The following is a 26,490-nucleotide window of genomic DNA, read 5'->3' as shown; positions in this document are numbered from 1 at the left end:
ATCATTCACATCTGAAAGATGATTCAGAATTGTGCTGCTTGAAGCCCTGGTTCCTGTAATTCCAGCGATCACAGAAGCAAGTCTACTTTCTGATTAATTAGAAAAACAGAAGAAAAAAAATTAAGTGTGAGGGGAAAAAAAGAAAAGCCAAATATGCTGACTGCTATGCTTTGGAAGCTACAATCAGGTGCCTCCAGGGGAAGGCAGAGCTCTCCTAATGATGACCAGTGAGACCGACATCACCGACAATACATATCCAGGTATGAGATCCTACAGAGAATATAAGTTACTGAATGAATATATAAATACATCCTCAGTGGTTCTCAGAGATAGGCACCCAAATTATTTGATACTAGGCAGAAAAGGAACAGTACCATCACACAGAACCATGGCAAAGGAGGGTCAGATAGTGGCAGAGATACTCAAACTCTGTCACGTGTTGCTGTGACTCAGGATGTGGGTGCAAGGCTGCAGTGCCCGTTATAGCAGGGTGGCAGTGAGAGAGATGGAGCCTCCCAACAAAGATGGGTAAAATGTTCCATCACAGCTCTGAAGTCACGCCCCTGAAAGCACCATCCATGTTGAGCTTTTAACACAGCCACACTGTTTCCCACACACTTCAAAAACAGAGGGATAGGTAAGTCCCAGTTAGGAACACGGACAGCAGGCCAGCCTGGTTCCAAAGGCCCTCTGTAGCTGCCACTGTGCAGGGGTGGCCCTCCAAGAGACAGCTGCTAAGGGGAAATTACCAATGATCAGACCATGTAACCAATCTGGTGATCTCAAGGGATGATGGCTTTCAACTCCAAGCCAAACATACAGATCCTGCCATGAGATGCTTTTTCTGTGTGGTCCCCTCCACAGCTTTGAGGAGGAGGAAAGCAGAGACAAAAGGAAAAATGTCTCTATAGGACACATGAAAGCACGATGCACGCCGCTGCTATTGCAAAGGTGAAAAAGAGGAAGTTTATTTTCTGACTCCAGCATTTATACTTTTCCAAAGGTGACAGTGGATTGGAGGGTGAATGTGCTACCTCTCCAATGACATTGGACAAACTACTAGTACATCGAGTTTCTCCGCCTCTATGGAGGAATGCAAATCAATAGATTATTTACAGAAAGTTGTGTGAGAAAGTTCTCTACAAGAAAGTAAACTCAGAAGGCTTTAGAAAATCTTAAGAATCAGGGCAACAGAAAAACAGACCACAACATCCATGTCCCTAAATGCTGTGTCTTCATGGGATATTATGGACTCACCTCCCTTCTGATTATCTGGGATTGTTCCACTTCAGCCCCAAAATAGATCACAGATTTTAATCCTATCAACTTTCTTGATTTACTGGGTTTTTTACATATCTATTGTCAGCCACTGTTTGACTTTAATAAAGATTTACTGACTAAATACAACAAGTTTCATGCCCACATTTCTGGGGATGCAATGATGGAAAATATGAACCTCTGCATTTGTTTCTTGGATATACAAGAGAAAATGTTTATATTTTCAATTTCCTCCCCCCCCCCCCCCCATTTTCAAACAAAATAGGAAAGCAATCTCTAATTGTTATTTCTTTAAATGTTTGCTCAACTATGAATTTACTTGGCCTTTCTTACAGTAAATATCACTTGCTTACATGTGAGAATTACTCATCACTGCTGAGCAGGTAATAAAATCAGGGAATACAATGGCAACAGCAGACAGGAATCAGCATGTTCCTGCATTTGGTGAGCCACATGCCTTCTTGATACAACTTCACTCAGAAGAGAAATGTGTGATTTTACCAGGTAAGTATGTGGCCTTGACCTTAGCTCTTCAATTAAGTTAACAGAAACAGAATGAAATTCTCGGGTCAAGCAATAGGTTGCAACCACACAGAAAGTGCTGACAGAGCTATTTTACCTGTGCCTCAGTATTTTTCAAGTGACTGATTTTGAAAATAAATTGCTAACAATGCAGCTGCAGGAATATCATGTTTGTTTATTCTCACATCAGTGACTGAGAAAATGTAAATAAGTGTGACAGCTGCTGCATCTCCTCTGTTGTCACCACTCTGCTGCTCCTGTGAGACAGGCAGTGAACAGGATGACTACTAGGACTGACAGGAGTATAGTATGATCCTGAGGCAAAGAATTGTACATGAACTCTATTACTCTTAAACTGATGTCAGGGTTTCTGTCAAAATCAGCACAGAGAAAGATGCTGCTTATTTTTGGGGAAGAGCATACCCTGTTCTGCTTGTTGGTCAAGCTTCACTGAAATAGTCCAGACTCTGAAAGTTCCAGTTTTCTGAACTTCTGTTAAGATCACCTGCCAGATTCATTTTGAAGGAAATGACACCATAGTTTAAAACAACCAAACAACAAAACAACATAAAAATCAGAGCTTGATAGTCATGAATCCAGTACCAAAAGACAGCTGTAAGCTTCAAGCTTTAACTTCATTAACATCCAGAAGAACTCGAGGGATGCTCTGAGCATTACCTGCTGGGCCACCTGACTGCACATGTGGAGTAAGAAGAATTTCCTGTTTTGTTTCTGCAACCAATAGCCAGTTAAAGTTTCCACTAAAGAGCACCAAACTGGGAATAAATGCTCGCTAAGACCCTTATCTCCTCTGTGGCCTCACGGGACAGTCCAGCCTTCCTCTCTGTATCCTTTAATTTCAGGTGAAACTTTACACTCTTCATGAAAATATCTGAGGTGAATGAGAATGAAAATCACATTAGAGGTTGAACTCCCTAAGTTGTAGGTCACAGCTGGATGCAGCAGTTGGACAACAACCCTGAAATACAATGAGCAACAGACTCAGCTGTATTGTGTGTCTCTGGTTGCCAGCCTATGAGTACTTGCCCATGCTGGCCCAGCCTATGGTCCCTCACCTCCTTGGTCATGCCATGGCCCTGTGGGACAGAGCAGAGGCACCAGAGATCATCACAGTCTGGGGGTGCAAGGTCCCAGTCATGTCTCACACAAATTTACAGTATATCGCCTGATGGCTGCTTATATTGTAGTGCCCCTGAGATCTCTAGAGTAAATATGGAGATGCACCCACACCACAAATGTTACATATTTCTGTAAAAAAAGATATCATGTATGTGGTGGAGTCCAGTTGAATTACCAACATAACCTATGCACAATACACGGTATTGAATCTTTTAATAATTAAAAAATATAACACTAAGAAATTATTGAATCTGTTTGCATTAATGAACTTATATCCTTGGTTAGGCAAGGCTAGAGTGTAAAACTATGTGATTAATTTTCTAACAGCAAAGATCAGTTGGCAAAACAAGACCAACTGTCATTACAGAAGAGACTCTCCTATTTATTGTTCTCTAGAACTGAGTTTTAAGATTTTTACTAACAGTTGACTTTGCCATTTCCAAAGTCAATAGATACAGAAATAATGAGCTGGCTCCTGGGAGCTGGCCAGCATTCTCTACACCAGTTCAAATCAGACCATGTTGTGTCCTCAAGGAAGACAGCAGAGTTTGGCCAAACTTGTCTTTGCTCCCTCTTCCCATTCCCTTCACTTGTCAGCATGATCCATGGCATATGCTGGCACCTGAAGGCTTTGAGGCACAGCAAGGGATCATTACCATGGCAGCCCAGACTGCAGCTTCCATCAGCACATTGTCTTCTGCCTTCTCCATGCCCTCCCTTCTCCAGACATGCACTGCGCAGAGCAGAGGTCGGGAGACAAATGTTTTAGAGGCAGCAATGTTTATTTAGTCATCCAAATACCCATTTTTAAAGTGCTGTTAAGGGTATTATGTACACTAAAGTGATAAGCAAGATATATACCATGAAAAGCACCCATGCTGAAAACTACAGCTGGCTGGGTAAAGAAGGTTACCTGTGAAAGTGTAAAGGACAGTTGTAAGAGAAGCCAAGAGGTGCATGTCTCTTCTCACACTTGATAAGATTACAGGAGAAATTAGTTGCAAAACTACCTTGGAGAACAAGGGAGAGAGCAAGCACAGCAATTCAATTTCTTCTTGTTCTGTTTCATGTCCTTGAGAAATGCCAGAGAACGCACCAGGAGAATAAAACATCTGCCACCCTGACAACAAATTTCTCCGCCTTGCTCATCTGCACAGTTTCACCACATGCTCAATCAGACAGCTTAGAGACCAACACAGAATGAACCACTTGACAGCCTGGATCCTATCACAGAATAACCTTTTGGCATGCCTTTATGTTAATAACCACATATTTAATGTAGGTGACCTCTAGGTCTATGAGGAGAAGAATATCATAGCACAGGCAAAGAGAGAAGAATGTTTGTGAATGAATTTTCAATATCTTTCTCACAAGTGACTGCTGGGCACAGCATCTAGAGATTACAATCTCAGATTGAGATTGTAAACTACTCTACTTTAGCTGAAGAACAACCAAAATATAAAACAGAGCAAGAAACACCTCCAAAGGACATTTCCATTCCTGAGATTTAGATTCTACATCAAGTACCACTCAAATTTTACTAACCTTCAGCCCATTAAAGACATACTAACAGGCTTCTGTCTTTAGTAAGTCAACTGGGAAAGTTTCTGCCCTGTTGCTTACAGTTTCAGTGATTGCAGCATTTTAATTTGCTGCTCTGATGCATTTGCATCTCTTGTCCCTGAACAGGAGAATTGTTTACTTTTTCATCCCCATCTTCCAGAACTAAACTTAGATTTCTGTAGGACTTGGACTGGAGCTGGTGCAACTGTATCATCTGAAATAATTCATAGAAGGTAAAGATGGAGGACATGAGATATGAAGAAAGAAGATACCCAAAGAGGAGAGCATACCAGAGTTGGAAGGAAAACATTTTACATAGACAAACAAGAGAAAAGTTGTGAGGAAACCCCTGAGTAAGATCCAAAAAAATCATGTGGTGCATCAAGGAGGGTAAAGTAGAAAGACAAAAGGAGAAACCCAACACATTTCAAGTGGAGCTCACATTTAAAGAAGAGCTATTATAATACCTCAAAATGCTTTGGCACTTATTGCAAATTATCAAGGCATTTAATTATATACTTCATTTAAGAAGAAGAGAAGTTCATAGAATTACATACGTTAGGCATACACTTAATTAGGGTCTAGATATTCAAAGGTGATCAGCTGCTCCATGTCCTTGGGTTCAGCTGACATCTCAGAAATCCTTTAAAACTTTAAATTTTAGTATTTTTGTTTCTGCATCAGTCCTATTGTTACTTTTTTTCTCTGAACATACACCTGAAAACCTCTACACATCAGCTGAGGAGACACAGCTGTCTTTTTCCCTTCCATGCAGCAACTCTGGTATTGGTCTCTTTTATCATTCACCCAGAACCCAGCACACCATCCCACATTTTGCAAATGCTCTTCCAGCTCTTTTAGCAGGAAAAAACAAACAAACCACAGAGGAAGTTTTGTTTTAGTTGTGCAGGCTCATTCCTAGGGTGTTCCCCCTTTCTTAATGTTTTAAAGGCTTACAAACAAAATTATAACAAACAGAAGCAGCTGAATATAACAGCTTTTAATATTTAATATTAGTAATTTTAAAAATATTTCCACACTAGAGATAATCACCTTGCAAAACAGAAGGAAATGGCCCTGCATCCAGCTTCATAGAGGTGTTGAGCTTTTCTGAAGTGACTGTAATAGTAATAACTTCTAATTAGCTACTGCTTGGCAACTTTGGGCTCTGGCAGCTACCAGGAGTGTGGAATTCAACTAAGACTAAAGATTTAGTGTCAGAGTAGGTGTAATTTCAAAAGGCTGGTGCTATGAGACAGACAGAGCACTGTGTGGGTGAGTGAGCCAGCGGGGCAAGGGGCGGGCAGCGAGCATCGCTCACATCACCAGTTCTGGCTGCTGTGTACTCTCAGTTGTACTCACAGGCAGAGATTTCCACCCTGTACTGCCTCTGCTCCCTGTAATCCTGCCAGCACTGCAGAGCACACAGTCAGTAAGTGCTCAGTGCTCCTGGTCTCTGTGTCACAGCTGGCCATGTCTTCTGCTCCTACTCAGTGCCCAGTGTAAGGACAGGCATTCCTCATTGCAGCACCAGAGCCGACGGGACTGCACACCCTGACCACGCAGCACCTTCAAAAAAGATGTCACACGCTTCATTCTGACCCTTTTTAGTTCCAAAGTGCTCATAACTTGCATTTGAAATATCAGGATCCTGTTTGCCAAAGGCTTCCATTCCTTGGAAATGGAACAATCCTGACATGTTAACCAGCACAAGAAGTAGATCAAGCCACTGATCAAGGCACACAGCTATCATCAGTTTACGACCAATTTTCAAGGATCTTCCTTTCATACTTCAGCATGTATCTGCTGGGAAAAAGGTGTTTATAACAATCACAGAGAGCCATCAGTTTTTCAAAAGCCACCTTTAAAAATCATCATCCCTGTGACAGAGGATGGGGTTAATAGTAATTCTGTATAGGATACTATACTCATCAAACTCATCAAAGATGTCCGCTGAAACAACAGACAGAGGACTACAACAGACCTCACCAGCTCAGGTAGAAAATGCAATTCATGGCCAAAAACACTTTCAAAGAAACTAAAGTCCAGCAGAGAGACACAGCAAACTAACAGCTGGTCACTGCTGAATTTACTTGGGTTGCTGCTCTAATTTTCTGCTTTCCGCATCACTGAACTCAATTTGAATGGTCTAATCTTTGATCAATGATTTAATTTGATGGTGTATGGTCACTAAAGGATCACACTGCTTTACTTAATTCTGTACAACCCTTGGAATCATTTGGAGATTTTTGCTTTTGTCTGTTATGGGAATGAGGCTAGGAAGTTGGTGAAACTATCTTCATAATGACCATTAAAATTATATTTTTAACAAAATTTAAACCAGGATCTCCACTCTTGTGCTTGCAGCTCATCAATTAATTGAGAAATTAATCCGAAATTAGCCCAAACCAAGATAACACCACCACCACTGCCACCCCAATTTATAACCAGTTAAGATTTTCCAGCCTATGGATTCTGAGAACCCAACTAGGCTATTCAGCTGCTATCTAGAAACTCCATTCTCCCGAGTCTGCCAAGAGAATCATTGCTCGGGTTAGGACAGGGTTGGGCTCTTCCTGTTCAAGAAAAAGCAGGCACCTCAACAAGCAAAACATTTGGCATGAATGTAGTGCTGCTTCGGTCTTCATTCCTCTTGCCTGTCCTCTCTAGCTATTCTTTGTGTACAACAGGACCCCAGCTACTGCTGCAATCAACTGTGTTGTGAAATGCTTTATGTCTGTAAAACATGCGAATGTCTATTTGCTATTATATTACAACCCTCCTTTCCACACTCAACAAAGACGGAAATATGTGACATCTGCTCTGCTTGTGAAGCTTTTAGCATGCAACTGCTGAAAACCATGTAAATTATTTCAAAAATATTAAATGTGTCACAGAATTAGTTTCACAGTTAATGAGCACATGGAACACAAATGAATTATTTCCAGTTTCTTCTAACCCTTGTTGTGCAAAGGTGCACAAACACATGCCACATGAGCCACATCCTCCTTTCCCTTCCCCACCACCCACCTCCTACCACATCCTCGTCTTCCAACATGTAAGAGCTCCTATGAGAAATTCATAATGTTATTAATTGATGAAAGCACAGTCACTCTCAAAACACTTCAGCCTTCCCTGAATTAATAACATGACCAATAAAAGGTTTCCTCTTGTTCTCCTAGGATATTTTTCTATGAATTGCAAAGCATTCTCTCTCTCCATCGATGCCAGGCTTTAAGACACCTCATTTTAAGCAAGTGGACAGTCCTGCTGATGTTACTGGAACAATATACACGTGTTCCAAGTGCAGTAAATGTTTAAGTGTTTTGCTGGATTGGAATCACTGCTTTTAACATCTTTTGACAGCAATTACAAGCACAATCCTGGAACAACAGCCTCCTCCAAAGTGCAGTATCAACACTTTATAGAAACAGTACGCCCAAATCTCCAATGAATTTTCAAAAGCTTTGCTGGAACAGAAATTTCTACTATACAGGACTTGGAAATGTAGTCTGCAGTGTTACTGCAGTGATAAGAAAAGTGAAGGGATTCCTCTTGTTCCCTACACTAATAAAAATCTAATGCAATTGTGCCAAGCAGCCAGCAGAAAGGAAATTATAATCACCTCAACTGTTGGCAATATCCTGGATAAGGGCACTGATTTCTGCACACAAAACAGCATTTTGGCAACATCTGGATTATACAGCTGGTCCCTCTGGCTGTGCTATACCACAGCAAGACATCAGGACTTAAGATTGAACCAAAGCATCTGAGAACCCCTTAGTTAAATTCACATTTGCTGCTTTGATTCTATTTATTATAAGTCAAGACATTCTGGAGGAATCAAAGAATGCCAGAGAAAATGACTTTAACCTTTGGAAGAAAGCAGAGCTGGTAGAGTAATGGTCAGTGCCCTATTATGCAGATAAGTGAGCACTGAACTGGTTAGACAAAAGAATGACTACAAGCTCCTAGCTAATATTATTAATGTTTAATGATATTAATCAAAGAGGTTTTGTCTTAGATTCTAATCAGAGCAGCTTTTGACAAGGAGTTGCTCATGCATCTTTTAATCCCAACTCTCCATTGGTATGGCAAATAGCTTGCTTTTTGGTGATCCCAATTTTTAAAGAAAATAAAACAGTCCTAAGCATACACCAGTAATGTGAAAGCTTCCAAATGGCCACCATTTAGCTCTGTCAAAGACAGACACCCAAGTGCAAGCATGACAAGCAAAGGTCTGTCTGTCTTTCTCTGGAGCTTTCTCGGCAGCAGAGAATGGACACACAGACACATGCAGCTCACATTGAGCAAGCAGTCTGGATTCTGTTTTGAGCTGGTGGGAATAACCAACCCAAATCACAAATCTAAGCTCTCTCTTTTTTAATACCCTCAGAATACTTTGCTGTAAGAAAGAGCACAAAGCTAATAAAGGCTTTGAATCCCTCTCCACCCCTGAGATGGAGAAGAGATAAAGAAATTGTGGGAAAACAAATGCAGTATTATCTTGCACTCTGGTTCCTCTGTGCAGCTACAGCAGAGTACAGCAGATCCTAATTGTGCATCCTCTAACATCCAGAAATCTCATTAGAAAGGAATTGCAGCATACTGGACCTATGTCTGGGATTTTTGGAAATGCAGCAGCTCTGTCCAGGTGGCTGGGTGTCCAAGAATGCCAAGCACACCCTCTGTGCACATAACAGCTTTGCAGCATGCACAGGGGCTGTCCATGTCAGCTGGAAAATATGAGTATAAAGCTGGTGAAGGTCTGGAGCACAAGTCTGATAAGGAGCGGCTGAGGGAGCTGGGCATGTCGAGCCTGGAGAAAAAGGAGGCTCAGGGGGAACCTCATTGCTTTCTATATCCACCTGGAAGATTGTAGCCAGGTGGAGGTTGGTCTCTTCCTCCAAGCAACAGGTGACAGGGCAAATTTAAAACAGCCTCAGGCTGGGCCAGGGGAGGCTCAGATTGGGTATTAGGAAACATTTCTTCATGCAGAGTGTTGCTACATGTTGGAACAGGCTACCCAGGGAAGTAGTTGAGTCACCACCCCTGGGGGTACTTAATAAATGTATAGATGTGGCAGTTAAGGACATGGTTTAGTTGTGGACTTGGCAGTGCTACATTAATGGCTGAAATAGATCTTAAAAGTGTTTTCCAATCTTTAAATGACATAATGACAATGATGTTATGATTCTGTGAGTCAAAATGAAAGGATATTTTAAATCAAAGTTGCAGAATCTGCCATTATATCTTCTCATAAAAAACTTGCATGACATTATTGACCCTAAATGAACTCAAGTGATCCTGTGTATTCCAGGGCTTTTCAGAAGTTATATAGCTCTTAATAATGTATGTTTCATGTGGAAGCATGGATTGTTATTCTGACATGGTAATAGGGAACTATATGGTTTCTTCAAGCAACAACAACGACCACCCCCCTGTTGTGGGGAAGGTGACCTGAATTACTGCCAATGCAATGAAAATAACTTCAAGTGACTTGAATGATCACTGACCAGGCCTGAATTCCTAGAAGAGTAATAGAGAACACAAAAGCAATGAAATTATCTTTATTTTGTAATGATTTTGCTTTCTGTACCAAACTTGCTCATTTGTTTCTCTAGCTCCTGAAGCATGGTATCACTTTTCATGTTTAAAATGAACCCCTATTACTTCAATTGAAATGAAAGATTATAAAAATACAGCTTTTAATTATTAAACTATACATAAAGAATTCAACTTCTTGTACTTCAAATCCTGAGAACCTGTTTACAAAGAGGTTTTGAACATGGAGAATCATCAACTATATATGACTTACTCAAAAAAATCCACAGAAATAGCCATACTCCCAAAGCTCTTGCTACCTTTTCCCTGTTCTAAACGTAAAAGAAGAAAAGACCATTTATCTGACAATTAAAATTTTATTTTTACTGTAGGGAGACATACCCAACCATGAGAACACTGCAAATTAAGGAAATCCAGTCTTCATTTTCAATATGAAACAGAAAATACAGGAAACGCTTCAAGAAAATTAAATTGCAAACATAAATCTTGAAAAATCTATCGGTAACATTACGACTGCAGGTACTGCCCAGCTCATATCAATTTGGATCATAATGAAGACCATGACATCATTTTTTTTCTCTGTCTTCCCATTTTTTTCCCCACTAAAAGCTTCTATTTTTTTCAGGTTGAAGACATTTCAACCCTGCTCCCATTAACATTTTTTCATCAGCTGGCTGTTAAATCCATATTATTTTTAGTCTGTAAGAATCAGGGAGGGGGCAGCTCACCCCTGGGCATCTGACAGCAACCCCCGAACCCCTGATAAAAGCATGGAGTGATCTTAGCCTGGGTGCAGCACTCAGCACCTCCCAAAACCAGGCTTTTATGCTGCAAGCAAAAGTCTCTACCTATGAGAAGTGGCTATTTCTGAGGTTACCTAGACTACAAGAGCACTCTCAAATCACTGAACAACAGACAGAAATGAGGCAGTCATACAGCTTAGCAGTGGCTGAACATCTTTGGCACAGCATCTTGAGACTTACAGCATTACTTTAACTAAAATTTGGATTTAAAATGGAAACCCAATGACTAGCTGCTAATAGGCTTTGACTAGGTGTGAGTCTTGCTCATTAGCACAAAGGACCTTAAACTAAAGCCAATTAGAGCACCAGCAGAACAGAGGACACCCAAGCCTGCTCCATCAACTACTGACTGGAGATGAACACACTGATGCAAAAAGGCTCATTTTAACAACAGATTTAATAGTTTCAGTCAAAAGCTGCTCTCCATGGCACAGCTAATAAATACAGTACAGTTGAGGTGTTCAAGCTGTACTTTAGGAGGATGCCAGATTTTAACTGTTCATATCACACTGTAGAATCCTGAGGCTGCAAGTGGTGACCAAACTTACACACACTCTGCTTCTGTGTTTACATCAGAGGGGCACTAACACACAGGTCATTTATGTTGTCTCACATACAACATCTAGCAAAGCCAACTTGGGTCCACAATGAGCAGTGCAAAGGTGTGATTAAAAAAAAATAAAAATCTAGGAACATAAGTAGTCTACAGTATCCTGTAAAAATAAATTAACTTGAGAGGTAACCATTGCTTGTATGCCATTAAGCATCTCAGTTTAGGTATTACCTATTTTTCTACAAAATACTAATGTGTCTTGTATTCATCAGGTAAAATGTAATACCTGCTGCAGGTGGATGACAATGAGAGTGATAGAAGAGTATATTTAAAAGTGATTATGAGCAGGAAGCACACACCAATTATTATATTGTGTTCTTATTTGTTCTTGAAGATATCTCACTGAAGCATACCACCAGAGATGCTTCAGAAATGATTCAAACAAAAAAAACCCAAGATATAGCAGTGAAAAGAAAGTTGAAGACAAGCAATACCTAAATTAAAGGAGTCACACTGAGGGTTAAATGTCATTATGGTGACAGGAATGGAAAGGGCTGACAGTTCAGAAAGGTACAAGAGGCCTGTGATGGGGAGTAACAGAGGTAAATGCAGCCTCCACTGTTCACAGTGACCTTAAGAACTGGATTCATTTCCTTCAGCAGAAAAGGAGGCCAGCAAATCCTCTCCTACAGCTCATCAAAGATTAGTTACAAACACACCCCTTGGAGGAGTTCCCCACATGCTCTGTGCTGTGCAGACCCAACAGCCCTGTGCCCCCACTGGGAGAGATGTGACAGCCCTGACTGCTTCCCACCATCCTCACCACCAGAAGGGCTTTGTGGCACACAGCTCCAAGGAATTCCAGCCTTTCTTCCCGAGGTGTATTGCCTTGCCTTCACCTCACACTGAAACAAAAACTATCCATTGACACTTCTTGTGGCAAAGGAAAACAACAAATTAACACCAAAGGATTAGGGAGAAAAGCACATGTCACTGTAAACTGTTGCATTAATAAACTTAGTAAGTATAAGACATATTTGCACTGGGAACTGTTGAGAAGCAACAGTGCTTTGTGACTCTTCCAACACACAGAATTAGTGCAAAAGTTATGTGGAATATGGGACAGCAAGAATAAGGGAGAGTATAAAAAGAGAATGGGCAGCACTAGTCCCAGCTTTGGCACACTCCACTCTGACTATGGGTAAAACCTGCTGCTGTGCTGCACCTCTGCCTCTGTGCTACAGGGGCACTCCCCTTCAGCTCATGGAACTGTGCTGCACCTCTGCTTCTGTGCCATGGGGGCACTCCCCTTCAGCTCATGGAACTGTGCTGTACCAATGCTTCTGTGCCATGGGGGCACTCCCCTTCAGCTTAGGGAACAAAAGATGGACACAGGGAGCTCATTGAATGTGCTGAGAAGGATCACAGGAAAATGATGTGACACCTGCAAAATTTCTTTTGGGTACTCCAGTTACCAGGAAGATATAATATAAATAGAAATTATGCTTTCCTCCCCACTGTGGTTTTCCTTATAAAAAATTATTAGAAATACGTCCAAAGGGAAGAGACACTTGGACAGCCAACTGCTACCTTCAGAAAGGCAGAGCCTGACATCTCCTCAGAAAGGGACTTTAGAAAGGGCACAAAACAAAACAACCATTGCATTAATGAAACAGAACAACAGCTCAAGGATTGGATTTGGCTTCCAACAAACACCTCCAGCTGACATCAGCAGTCAAGCAGCAACAGTGCAGAAAGGCTTTCCTGGCCCCCACTCTACCTCTAAATGGTGGGTGATGTTTTTTGGCAAACTTGGATCCAAATGATTCTTGAAAAAGGCCAATTACACTCTAGGTACCCACATGAATAGAAGAATATATCCTGGAAAAGGTAATGGATGGTCAGTGAGTATGGCTTTTTTTCAAGCACAGCACTGTCTGTTAAAAACCCAATTCACCTGGATTCACCATGATGATTTTTGGCTTTGGGTGCCATATATATATATATATATATATATATACACACATATATACTTAGTATATTAAGCATGAGTACATTGAACACCAACACACACAGTCATGCCTCAAGCTGGAATGAGAACTAAGCTGCAATTTAAAAAATTTGTTCATACGAACAGAGGAGTATTTCTATGCACACCAAGCTGGATTCTGTATGCGCAGACAACAAGTTTAAAAAAAAAACCAAAAAACCACAGATGCACATATAACCGCAGTACGGAACGGGGATAAAGAACCGAAAAATCGCATCTCGGATTCTCGTTTACAGCCGGTCTCGGAGGATGGAGAGATGATTCCTCGCCCTGCCCAGCCCGAGGCCGCCGGCAGCGCCCCGGAGGCAGGCGGGGAGCGGCAGCGCCGCGCCGGGCGCTAACAGGTGCTGCGCCCCGAGCTGCGCCGCCAACTTCTCCTTAGCAGCGCTCAGCCGCCTCATTTCCCCCCTTTTTTTCCTCCTCCTCGCCCTTTCCCCAAGGCGCGGGGCCGCTCAGGTTTACACCCGCGCAACTTTGGAGCAGAGGACCGGAGCGGAAAGCAGAGGAGAGGATGCGCACCCGCCGCCCCCGCCCGGGCTCCCGTCCCGTCCCGTGCCCCCGTCGCGCACCACCTGCGCGGCCATGAAGGAGAGGTCCATGGTGCTGCCGCTGGAGCTGCTGGCGGAGCTGGCGGAGGTGCTGAGGCTGCCGCTGCCGCTGCTGCTGCTGCCGGGGGCGGGCGGGGCGCGGGGGCGCGGCGCGGGCACCGCCTCCCCCAGCAGCGGCGGGCGCGGCCGCGGCAGCGGAGCCGGCACCGGTACCAGCTCCAGCTCCGGCGGCTCCGGCACGGCCCGGCCCGGCGCGGCTCGCGGGCGGCTCGGCAGGGGGCGGGGGCGGCGGCGACCCGGCCCCCGCGCTGGGCTGGGCTCGGCCCGCCCCCGCGGCGGGGGGAGGCCGGGGCGGCTCCGCCCGGCGGCACCTGTGGGCCGCGGCCGGTACCGCTCCCCCTCACGGCTCTGGTCCCCCTCACGGCACCGATCCTCCTCGCGGCACCGATCTCCCTCACGGCACCGATCTCCCTCACGGCGCCAATCCCCCTCGAGGCTCCGGTCCCCCTCACGGCCCCGATCCCCCTCGCGGCCCCGATCCCCCTCGCGGCCCCGATCCCCCTCGCGGCCCCGATCCCCCTCGCGGCCCCGATCCCCCTCGCGGCACCGCTCCCCCTCACGGCTCCGGTCCCCCTCACGGCACCGATCCCCCTCACGGCACCGCTCCCGCTCCCGGCCGGCAGCGGCCCCGGCGGCCTGAGACCCCCGCGGCGGGGCCGGCAGCAGCCCCCCGGCCCGGGGGCTGTTCGCCTTGGCGGAACGGCTCCGCAGCCGCGAGCCTGCGTGTGCGGGCACGGCCGGGGCGCCGCGGAACCCCGGGCTGGGTCGCTCCCGGTGGTTAAAGCAGCGAGGGGCAGGTGCGGCTGGGCTCCGGCGTGTGCAGGTCCTCTGCATCGCAGGCGCCTCCGGAGATGCACACCTGGCGGCCGCACTGCTAATCCAGCCAGATAATCCTGCTCAGTTTGCTGATCCATCAGCCTGCTTTTCAAACACTCGGCTTCCTCTCTCCCCACGGCTGAAAAGAACTCCCGACGGCTCAGTTTTACATCTTTTCATGGTTGAGCTGTTGGAACTTTATTTTCAGCTTCTCTCCTCCTTGTTCCCAGAACTTATTGTTCAACAATACACAATAAACATATTTTCTTTTCTTTTGCTTTTCCCTGTTCCTCACAGCCACTGTTATCACTTTTAGCATGAATAATTCAGTGTATTCCTTCACTGTTTTTATTTGAAAAACCTTTGACATCAACACAAAAAGTCGGATAATAAAAATGTGCATCCTAATGCATTAAAAGCTTTTTTATGTGGGTTTTTTCTTTACTATTTTGACATGTACATGTTAGTATCATCTTCTAGGCTGAAGCCTTTGACCATGTTGTTACTACTTCAGCATGTTGCCAAGGTCTGAACCAGGGCTGATGGGAATACAAGTGTGTGCCACCATCAGAAGTACATGGAAAATCAGCTTTGCACTGGGATTTTAAAGTCTGGAGGAAAAAAATAGACTGTGCTTTGAGCTATTTTGCCTATTGTTGTGCTGCTGCAGCAGGAGATGATGGAAAGAAAATCAGCTGTTTTAAATCAGTCCTTTATTTCAGTGACTATTAATGTGTCTGCCAAAAATGCTTTTATGTCAAGAGGGCCATTAAGTAAACAAGTCAAATCCCAAAGAGGCAATGTAATTTTAAGATTTTTTTTAATTCAGTTGTGTAAATAATGGAATTGTCTCTTTGTAGAGTCTCTCCAAAATTTTGAAAGGATATTGTTGTGTGTATCAGAAGCCATAAATTAACTTCAAAACAGTGTTAATCTTTCATCATCCAGATAAATTTTAGATGTGCTGGTTTCTCTTTACCCAACCTCTTCTTTAAAGTATTGAATGAGGAATGTTCTATTCCCTTCCAGGCAGTGCACAGATTTATTCCACTGCCCATTCTCTAAGGTTGTGCCAAGCAGGGACATGAAGAAGAAATTATTTTCTTTGGAACAACAACTTTCCTTCTGAGAACTGCTCTTTGTCTTTTTCTTTTACCAGTCTTATGGTATTTTGGCCTTTCCCTGAAAGTGCTCAAGGAGGATTGCTAATGGTACCAGGATTTGCCAGTCATTATTTTACTATCATGTTCAACAAGTTTAAGAAATTAACACTAATTCATATTTCTTAAGCCTGACAAAGGATTAAAAAAATCACCATTCAGTTTTCACTTTTGATTTTTCTGATTTACTGCCGTGTTTGTGAAACAGCATGGTTTGTAGTGCTTAAGATGCAAATAATTTCTGAGGAACACCAAATTATTTGTGTTTGTAGAATCATAAAACATTAAGGTTCAAAAGACCTCTAAGATCATCAAGTCCAACCGTTAACCTGACGTTGTCCTTTTCACCACTAAATCATGTCCCCAGGTGCCACATCCAAATACCTTTTGAACAATTCCAGGGATGGTAACTTCACCAGTTCCCTGGGCAGACTGTTCCACTGTCTGACCACCCTTTCAGAGAAGAAATTTTTCCTAATATCCAATCAAAGCCTCCCCTACTGCAACTTGAGGCCATTTCCTCTTGTCCTGTTACTTGTTACTTGACCCCCAATCCATTAAAACCTCCTTTCAGGCAGTTGTAGAGTACAATAAGGTTATCCCTGAGCCTCCTTTTCTCCAGGACAAACAAGCAGCTCCTTCATCTGCTCCTCATTAGGAGCTCCAGAACCTTCTTCAGCTCTGTTGCCTTCTCCAGTGAACACAGCATTCGAGGTGTGGCCTCACCAGTGCTGAGTACAGAGGGACAATCCCTGCCCAGGTCCTGCTGGCCACACTATTGCTGACACAGGCCAGGATGCCACTGGCCTTCTTGGCCACCTGGGCACACCCTGGCTCGTGTTCAGCTGCTGCTGACCAGCACCTTCAGGTCCTTTTCCCTGTGCAGCTTCCCAGATACTGCCCCGGCCTGTAGCCTGGCAGGAGGTTGTTTATGACCCAAGGGCAGGACTCAGCACTTGGTCTTACTGAACCTCATACAATTGGCCTCAGCCCATCAATCCAACCTGCCCAGACCCATCTGAAGAATTTTCCCACCCTCTGGTAGATCCCACCTGGCTTGGTGTTATCTGCAAATTGACTGAGGGAGTCATCAATCCCTTCATCAATAAAGACTGTTAACATGAGTGTTAACAGCACTGAGCCCTGGGGAACATCACTGGTGACCAGCCACCAGCTGGATGTAACTCCATTTGCCACCACTCTTCAAGCTTTTAACTGTGATACTACAAAATACAAAGCTTTGTTTCTTCATCTTCCCCAAAAATACATTTTTGGGGGATAAAAAATTGTGTGACTATACATTTTTTCATATAAATTTTGGATATCAATTGCTTTATCATAGCTCTGTAAGTGCTTCTGTAAAACAAATATTTTGGATGTGCTTCTGTCTTTCAGTAATGATAATGCAGAGCTTGAATGAGATCTGCCAGCTCTCCTGCCCACATTGTGTCCAGTTTTATCATCAAAATATCTAGACCACTTAAAAAGATTATGTCACAATTTGCTATTTCTGTGGACAAACGTTGTTGCATCCAGCTAAAAATGCAAACATGATTGTATAACATTATTCTTAAAAACAAGCAAAGATGCTTTTTAATTAGCTTTAAAGCTGTTTGCTAAAAAGACCGCATTTTTCAGTACAGTGGAACACAACTCAATTAGAGAATAGTTTGGTTTGTCAGTTTTCCTGGGGCGTAGTAGGAAATCCTTTCTTGCACTGCATGTGCACATAAGCTCTGCCTTTGCTTCACAAAACAGACCTAACAAAACATGACAATTAAGTCTTGCTGCCAAAAAGGATTTTAAATGGGTTTGTATCTGTACATCCCCACTTACCATATGCTGTATTTAGATACCCTAGGCAATGCAGTACCAATTTTTAGCTTTGCATCCTGATATCCCATTTAAATCTTTCATCTATGCAAAGGGAGACTAAGTTCCCATTTTAAGGAGAGAAGGTAATATTGGTTTCTTGCTGCATTTTAATATACTTCTATGCTATTTCCTATGAGTCCCATTTTAAACCTACTGTTGCCTCATTGCAGCAGGTTGCAATCCCACAAGGCAATTAATTCCCTTAATGAAGAATCAGCCACAGTGACATATGGTATCTGTTCTTAAGACAGAATTCATTCTCTGTGATGGACTCTTGCTGCTCAGCATCTCACAAAGGAGGCAAAGGATGCTGAATTTTGCACATGAAGACTGGCTGACTGGCTGGACTGAATTACAAAATGGGAAATCACTCAGAGTCTTAACTTCCTTCCTTCCTTCCTTCCTTCCTTCCTTCCTTCCTTCCTTCCTTCCTTCCTTCCTTCCTTCCTTCCTTCCTTCCTTCCTTCCTTCCTTCCTTCCTTCCTTCCTTCCTTCCTTCCTTCCTTCCTTCCTTCCTTCCTTCCTTCCTTCCTTCCTTCCTTCCTTCCTTCCTTCCTTCCTTCCTTCCTTCCTTCCTTCCTTCCTTCCTTCCTTCCTTCCTTCCTTCCTTCCTTCCTTCCTTCCTTCCTTCCTTCCTTCCTTCCTTCCTTCCTTCCTTCCTTCCTTCCTTCCTTCCTTCCTTCCTTCCTCCTTCCCCTCCTTCCTGAGCATAGCCACAGCTTGTCTGCCCACAAAGGTGGGCATGTACAGTTCCTCTTTAGAATATGTCAGAAGGGGCTCACTGTTTAAAGGGATAAACCCAGAAGAGGGAAACTTTGGTTCCGTGACCTGCCAACCCCACGATGAACCGAGCAGGCCCTGGTTCCCTGGGTGCGTATCTTCTACAAAAGTCTGGCGTTGGGAAGCAGATCTGCTCCTCAAACCACATTGGAGGCAGGTGTCTCTGTAGAAGGACGTGTAAGGCACTGCAGAGGAGAGAAAGAATTTGGAGGACTTTGCCTGTAGCCCAGTGTTCCAGGCACCCCTGTGCAAGCAAAGCAGGCTGATAAAGAACTGACAGGACAGTTGGCTTTTATGTTAGGTAGTGCTGGGCAAAGAAGTACAGAAATGACTGCAGAAGATAGGCACTACATACTATCTGTCCAGCCAGATCCTCACCTAGTGAGATGTAGCATGTGAGCTCATACTTTCTCTTCCTTTACAGTGGTAAATGAAATTACAATAACAAAGTTTCATTTTTTACTCTGTAATCTTTGTTAACTTCCATGTCAATATATTCAAGTCATCACATGGTCAGGATGAGACTGTTATTTTATTTTATTTTATTTTATTTTATTTTATTTTATTTTATTTTATTTTATTTTATTTTATTTTATTTTATTTTATTTTATTTTATTTTATTTTATTTTATTTTATTTTATTTTATTTTATTTTATTTTATTTTATTTTATTTTATTTTATTTTATTTTATTTTATTTTATTTTTCTTCCTTCAGGGTTGGAAATGGGTCTGGCTGTATCAGCAATGGAAGCCCGGAGGTCAGATCTATACCTACCAATTTCTATGGCTTGACAAACAAAAATATCTTTGTAAGTCAAGGTTGCATCATCCCTGCTGACCTTCTGATATATCACAGTAATCATGAGAGGGACCACCTCTGCCTGACAAATTTGGAGTGGATTACATCCCTTTTGATTGCTAGAAAATTCAGCAGCTGTTACATACTGAAGGGCTCACTCACACATAACCTAATAAAACTAGTTAGTGCCAAGTAATTCAGAGACAAATTAAATTTGTAACTTTCTGTGTCACTCTTGAATCCCCACACAGCTGCTCACACAAGTATAGTAATAGTCAGCTATTACTCTCAAAAGACTTGTGGGCAAAATATTCCTCACAAAAGAGATTTAGACTTAAAAGTCTTCTAAAAGCAATATCATTAGCACATAGATGAGCCATAATAGTGCTCAAATTCCTAAAACCTCAGGCCTTTAACTTCATGTAGGATTTAATTCTAACAGGCAAGACGGCTTCTGAAGTTCAAGGAGCTTCTCCTTGTACTGCTGGCACTGCAGCTTTAACAGCATACAATCCAAATTGCTGTGATACAGGGGACAAATAGAGAAGTAATTGAACACAGATACAAGGAACACCATTGCCTTCTACTTCACTCCCAGTCTCCACCAAGGGAAGGGTGGGCACTCATCCCTCTTACGAGTCAGCACTATCCAGACAGCCCCAGACAGCTCCTTGGCTGCTCTAAGTCTTGAAAAAATTATCATTGTTTTGTCTCATTTATGAGAGCTGAAAATGCAACAGAAGGGGCAGCAGAAACAAAATCTGGCTCCTCAATCTAGGTCAATCTGCCTAGCCCACCCCTGAGCCCACCCATAGGGTGGCTCTTCCCATAGGAAGGATGGGGCTGCTGTCTGTGTTTGCAGCCTGGCCTGCCCCAGGCACTCTCAGCTAGAATAAAGTGGGAGAGAGAAGTGCCAGAGAGGTGGGAAAGTAACAGGTAGAGAGTTACTTCCTCTCAGTGGAGACACACATTTATTACAGACAGATATCGAAGTATCTCTTGCAGCCCAGGGGCTGAGCCTTCATGGCAGTAGTGGGTTGGTAAGAGTGAGGGATGTATAATCTAGCCTTCCTCCTCAGTTACAGTCTTCTCGGTATTTTGCTACACAACCATTTGTCTTAGAGATTACATGTTCAGGTAATGGCTTCAAATCAGTTTATTTCATGTTACATGACAGAAAGATTCATAATGGATCTGGAAATTGACACTAATTTAAAAGGTACTATTTTGAGATGAAGGCAAAACAGAAAATGCTTCATACTTATACATTATTAAAAACTTGAGAAATGTCTTGGCTTTTGAAAACATTCATTCCCACCCCAAATTTACATTAGCTGGTACAAAGGAATGAATAAAAGATTGCTACCAGTAAGGCTAGAATTCCCAGTTCAGGGCGGATTTGGCGTGTAGAAGCCTCCTCTAAACCTGAAGGAAAATCTGTGTCTACCAGTTCTGTTTGTCATTAAGTTAAATGTCTATAAAAAGCATTTAACAGTGTAAAACATTCCTGGTGGAAATAAACACTACTTTTTACTCCATTCAAACAGGCTTTTCACTGTCCTTAGATCATCCAATCTGTTCTAGGCAAGCAATGAGCTCTGCAGTGTGTTTCCTGTCACAGCACATTTGATTTCTTGACATTGACACACTCTGGACTCATTGAAGCAATATATTTATCAACCATAATGTGAATTCAGTTCTGAGTAAGAAATGTCAAAATACATTTAAGAATCATATTCCATTACATAATTACTAAGATGTTAATTAAAAATATTGGAAAGAGGACATATGGCCTTTAGAAGGAGAATTTTATGGTCCCCACTGGAGTTCTCAAGAGAATTAATTTGCAAAAGGGATACCCTTGCAAAACCATAAACATGTGTAGACTTTTTTAAGGTAATCAAATATCCAGAAGAAGACAGCACTGCACATAACTTTAATAAATTATCTACATCAGTCCTCTGCCTTGAATGGGCAAGAATTATTATTTACCAGCCCTGGCCAGTTCTTTCTCTTTGCTAAAGAGGCCTTCATCTTCAAGCATGTCTCCTGGAAGAGCTGGGCTGCCATTCAAATCCTGATACCACACCTCCCCTCCAAAATAAAAAACAAAACCAGGCAATTTCAATCATAAATGGTAGAAGGTATAGTAAAGAGTTGTAATTGCATCAGGAAGTGAAATTTTAAAAATTACCAAATTAGGTGTGATTGCCTTCTGACAGTTTGGTTTATTAAATAAGACTAGAGGTGAGAGAATAGGGAAAAGTTCTGTAATCATTTCATAAAGATCTGTACTTTCCCCCCTCTCTTCCTGGAACACTGTGCTCATGAAACTCTCAAATTGAATTTCAATGTTTCTGTCACCTGGCAGTTTTCTGATACAGTGTGGGTTTTTCCATGGTATTCAAACTGAGCTGAATTTGGGTCATCATCAGCCATTTAATTTGGCTTATCAGTGAGGCAAAGCTAATGAAGACATCTTTCAGAACAATGTAATATGTGTTTAATGTGTCAGCACTTGTGAAATTGAGTTCACTTCTTTAAAAGATGCAAGGAGCTTTTAAATGCAAGGAGGTAAGGTAATGAATGAAATGTGAACATTACCACATTGAACTTCATTTTGAACCATTGAAACATTTATATCATATTTCAAACATTCCAGCATGTTCCCTTAGAGTCATAGGGTATCACAAGAAGATACATCTTGCCTCTCATCTCTGTTTGAATATTGCTGAAGTGAAGCTGATAAAAAAACTTCAAAAGGAGTGTAAATTATTTATAGGTTCTGGGACTTCCACATTTAGACAATACAACTGGGAAAAAAATAATGAGATTTCAATTCTCCAAACACTGAAAGACAAAAATGCTACATAAAAGATTCAGCTTATTTTAGCTTTAGATGGCATAATGTAAACAAGAATTAAAAATTTGGTGAGAAGACACCTAGGGAGCCAAATTAACTCCTGATGTCTTTCATGAAGTGTCTTAAAATAATTTTTCTTTTAAATATTGTGCAGCATAATTTTCACTTCTAGGGCATCTACATAGTTTTTTCTTCTACATATCTTGAAATATTTTACAAAGACAGTGACACAAAGCTAGAAGACAGGATCATCTCACTGATCACTCTGTAGGACAATGTTCAGCATCCTATTATATAAATTACACTTCTTTGAGACAATATTCCATAAGCTAATGGTTTTCAAGAAGCTTTTCTTGAATTTGAGCCTGTGAAAATACATAAGAATGTTTTTTTTCCCTGCACATTACCTTTTCCTCACAATGTCCAATAGTTTTCACCCTTCCAAAATGTAAGGCAGCCCCTATGCTCTTGATAAAGCAGAAGACCTCAGAGCTTTATGACACAAGTGTAGGGACCCCAGTCCAGTCCTCATCAGAGACATTCCCACATCACAGAGAACCTCAGTGCATCTGGTACTGAGTGGCAAATGAAGTAGAAATATCCAGCTCTGATTAACATCTGCAGATAGAGACAGGTCGATATGTTCTTCCCAACTGAAGGCAAAGTCTGTCTGATTTAGGAGCCATAATTGTTCTGGGTTGTGTGGCAGCTATTCTCAGGTGCTGATCCTCTTCTGACTTGTCATAATTAAGGTATTGTTTAGCCTTCCTTCTTCAGGCATTCCACACAAAGGCAAATAACAACCAGGCACCCCTGTGCAGAGGCTTCCATTGGCAGACAGAAGGTGCTTGGCACCAGTGAAAGGCAGGAAGAGAAATATTCTCTGTCACTGCTAGTGCTGCATCTGTGGAGAGGCTGTCATTGCCTGTGTGTTGTAATGATTTTAGAAATAAACAGAAACTTCTTTCTTTGTTTAAAAATGAAATTATACAAACAGAAGAAGTGAGGCAATCTCATGTGCAAATATCACTGTGACAAGTGCCTGAGTTGTTTGGAGAACCAGCTGCTGTTCCTGACACATCAATGCCTCCCACTGCATTTTATGAGTGAGACATTTCAGTGGTGTTTTATGTAAATAATACAAAGTAACTTGCTTACAAGAGCAGACATCAGTTTTTTTCCTTCCTCCTACTTGCCAATGCTTGTCATGCCCAGCTTTGTTCACTTTAATTAAAAGACCAATAAGTCATTAAAGGGAGATGATAGAGAAGTGCAGGATTCTATTATGGAATTCACAATGATGCAAGCAAAGCTAATAGTCTTTTCCTTGTTGAAAAAGAAAGCTACTAACATGATCAGCAAGGATTACACTTTGTTTGCTGTCCCCAGTATTTTAGGTCACAAAGCATATTGCTCCTTGAATGCCAAAGCTGACCCTAGGGCTAAAATCAGTGGAAAATGAATGGAAGAATTTGGTTTGTTGTTTCCTCCCTTCTCTTGGAAGTAAAGCAACGAATGCTGAACAGACAGCAAAACAAATAATATTTTCCTGGAGTGGAGCAACAAGAATCCTCCTTAAAATAGAACAGGGATGAATCTGGAAAAGCCAAATTTTTCAAAGGCACTAACCAAAGAAAACTGACCAAGTTCACAGTTTTCTGGTTGCTGCCAGCTGCAGAATCCATAAGAATGCCTCATATCCCCTCTCTCTCCATCTGGTTGGTACAAAGAGACACTGCTCTTCACCCTCCCTGGTTTGCACCTTCTTCAGAAGCTGACATTGCATGATTGGTAGAAAAGGGTCTGTCTTCTTTCAGATAGATTGTGAGGTGATGTTTTTGTCTTCCCAAGAAGAATTCATTATAAGTGTATTAATACCAGATGAAAAAAAAAAAAAAAAAAAAAAGTCAGAGGAAATATAGATATTGAGATTATATATTGATGTATCATTTTGGGAACATGAAAGCAAAGGTTCTGAAATAGGAAAATTGTTCTCTTTTCCTTCTTCCACTTGCCAGATCTATGCCACTCTTGCACCTTTGAAGTCCCTATGAGCTGCTGTGTCAGGCACTATTAGATCTTGTGAGACAGAAATTCTTCATTAATAACCTGGTGAGGCACTGGAACAAGTTCCCATAGAAGTTTAAGATGTCCCATCCCAGAAAATGTTCAAGGGCAGGTTGGATAGAGCTTTGAGCAACCTGGTCTAGTGGAAGGTGTCTCTGGCCATGGCAGAGGGGCTGGAACTAGATGATCTTCAAGGTTTCTTCAAACCCAACCCAAACTGTTCTATTATCCTATGCAGAGGAACATCTTCAAGAGATGCAAACTCCTTTTTCTGGTGTCACATGTCAGAGCTTTTTGCTTTATAACAATATTAACTTTTTTCCTCTTTTTTTGGTTGTCATTATGTTTTACTTTAATAATATACCAAATTTGCCATAAACAATTAGACTTGGACCAGTTTTGGCAGAAGTCCCAATTGACTCTTTGATTGGTTTTGGCAGAAGGGTCCCAGTGGATTTGTTGCAAATATTTTGTTGATGTGGTTAAGCCCCAGGCAGCTGCTCACTCACTCCCCCACCAGCAGGACCAGGAAGAGAATCAGAAGAGTAAAATCTGGGAATCTTGTGGGCTGAGATAAAGACAATTTAATAGGGAAAGCAAAAGCCACACACAGAAACAAAAGCAAAACAGGTAATTATTTCCCTGCTTCCCACAGGCAGGCAGGTGTTCAGCCACCTTCAGGGGAGCAGAGTCTCATCTCAGGTAATAGTTACTTGGGAAGATGAAATCCATCCCCCTAAATGTCTTCCCCTTTCTCCTTCCTCTCCCCACTTTATATTCTGTGCATGATGCCTTGTGGTCTGGAATATCCCTTTGGTCAGTTTGGGTCACTCACCTCAGCTATGTCTCCCCACAGCTTCACATGCTACCCCAATTTCCTTGCCAGCATGGCAGTACAGAAAGCAGAAAAGACCTTGGCTCTTCCTAATTCCCATGCTGCTGTCAAGAGTCCATACCCACCAGTAGTTAAGAGGTCCAGTGATAAACCCAGTCTAGATAAATATCTACAAACAATGCTGTCTGTCTAGTTGCAACAGAAACAACACAGAACTGCCACCAAGATTAATGTCAATCATGGTTACAGCAGGTAACATTTGAGGTATACAGAGAAAGTGAGTTTATTGAGCAAGGAGTCTGCTCCAGAGAATGTGATCCAGTGTCATCTCACATGCTCACATGTCAGAGCTCTTGTATTCAGAATCCAGCTGCTCTATGATGGTCCTAAGGTGTCCCAGGTTCTTGTTTTCTGGGAGGAGAGGCTCTATCTTAGAATTACGCAGAAGAAACTACAAAACACAACAGACCTAACAGATAGAGGGCTGGCCTGCAGGATTCAGTCCTCCCTCAGGCTTTTGTCTGATTTTCCATCCTATTTTTGACAATCTACATTCAGCTTAGTCTCTTGGTCTATTAATTATACAATTTAAGCAGCCTACTCGAAAAGACTGTCCTTAAAATCCTTCCTTTATTTGAAATGCAAAACATTCACAGGTATCACTAAAAAGGTTTTCACACTTCACAAGGCAAGCAGCTATAGCTGCAAGCATTTGAGCCTGCTCCATCTGCGGTGGCTGCAAAACCTGCAGTGCACAAATTGTCCCAGAAACATATTTTGTGGGGAACAAAAGTTTCACCTGTAGCTGTACTGATGGAGCTGATGAAGCTATTAGAGACACAGAAGACTAAATAGGACCTGAAGAGACCATTCTGTTAATTTTCCCACACTTGGACAGAATTCAATGTTCTCCTGGGATGGATTTTAAAAACATCCAGTGAGAAGACGTCGTGGAGGTCTGCAAACTCCCCATGGACATATTTCAGTGTTAACTACGTTACTTTCCTAATACCTAAGTTTTTATTTTTCCTCTTTAAAGTGATTGCTTTGCTCTCATCCACAGTTGAAATGAAGTGCAATTTATTGCCTTCCTTTTCATAGCAAACAGATATATAAAGACTTCTTTAATTTTTGCTTTATTTTTCCTCTTTCCTGTAGCTCAACAACAAATGTTTCAGTATCTTTACACAATTTACACTCTCTAGACCTCACA

The 26,490-nt window shown here is 42.2% G+C and overlaps 1 protein-coding gene across 2 annotated transcripts in view; it reads right to left on the bottom strand.

Annotated features, from left to right (window-relative positions):
• The window catches only part of C5H14orf132 (chromosome 5 C14orf132 homolog), a 42,287-nt gene extending 27,353 nt beyond the window's left edge, over positions 1-14,934 (bottom strand). The window contains exon 1 of one of the 2 annotated variants that reach the window (XM_030274926.4): positions 14,044-14,934. In XM_030274926.4, coding sequence (XP_030130786.2) covers positions 14,044-14,916 — 873 coding nt within the window. In that variant the 5' untranslated portion in view covers positions 14,917-14,934. The remainder of the gene's footprint in view (positions 1-14,043) is intronic. The other variant, XM_030274927.4, reaches the window with a different exon arrangement.
• Between the last annotated feature and the right edge of the window lie 11,556 nt (positions 14,935-26,490).

Source organism: Taeniopygia guttata, chromosome 5, assembly GCF_048771995.1.
Source record: "Taeniopygia guttata chromosome 5, bTaeGut7.mat, whole genome shotgun sequence".
In the NCBI taxonomy this organism is placed as follows: Eukaryota; Metazoa; Chordata; class Aves; order Passeriformes; family Estrildidae; genus Taeniopygia; species Taeniopygia guttata.
The sequence above is the reverse complement of the archived record's forward strand: the minus strand, read 5'-3'. Positions and strand labels throughout refer to the sequence as shown.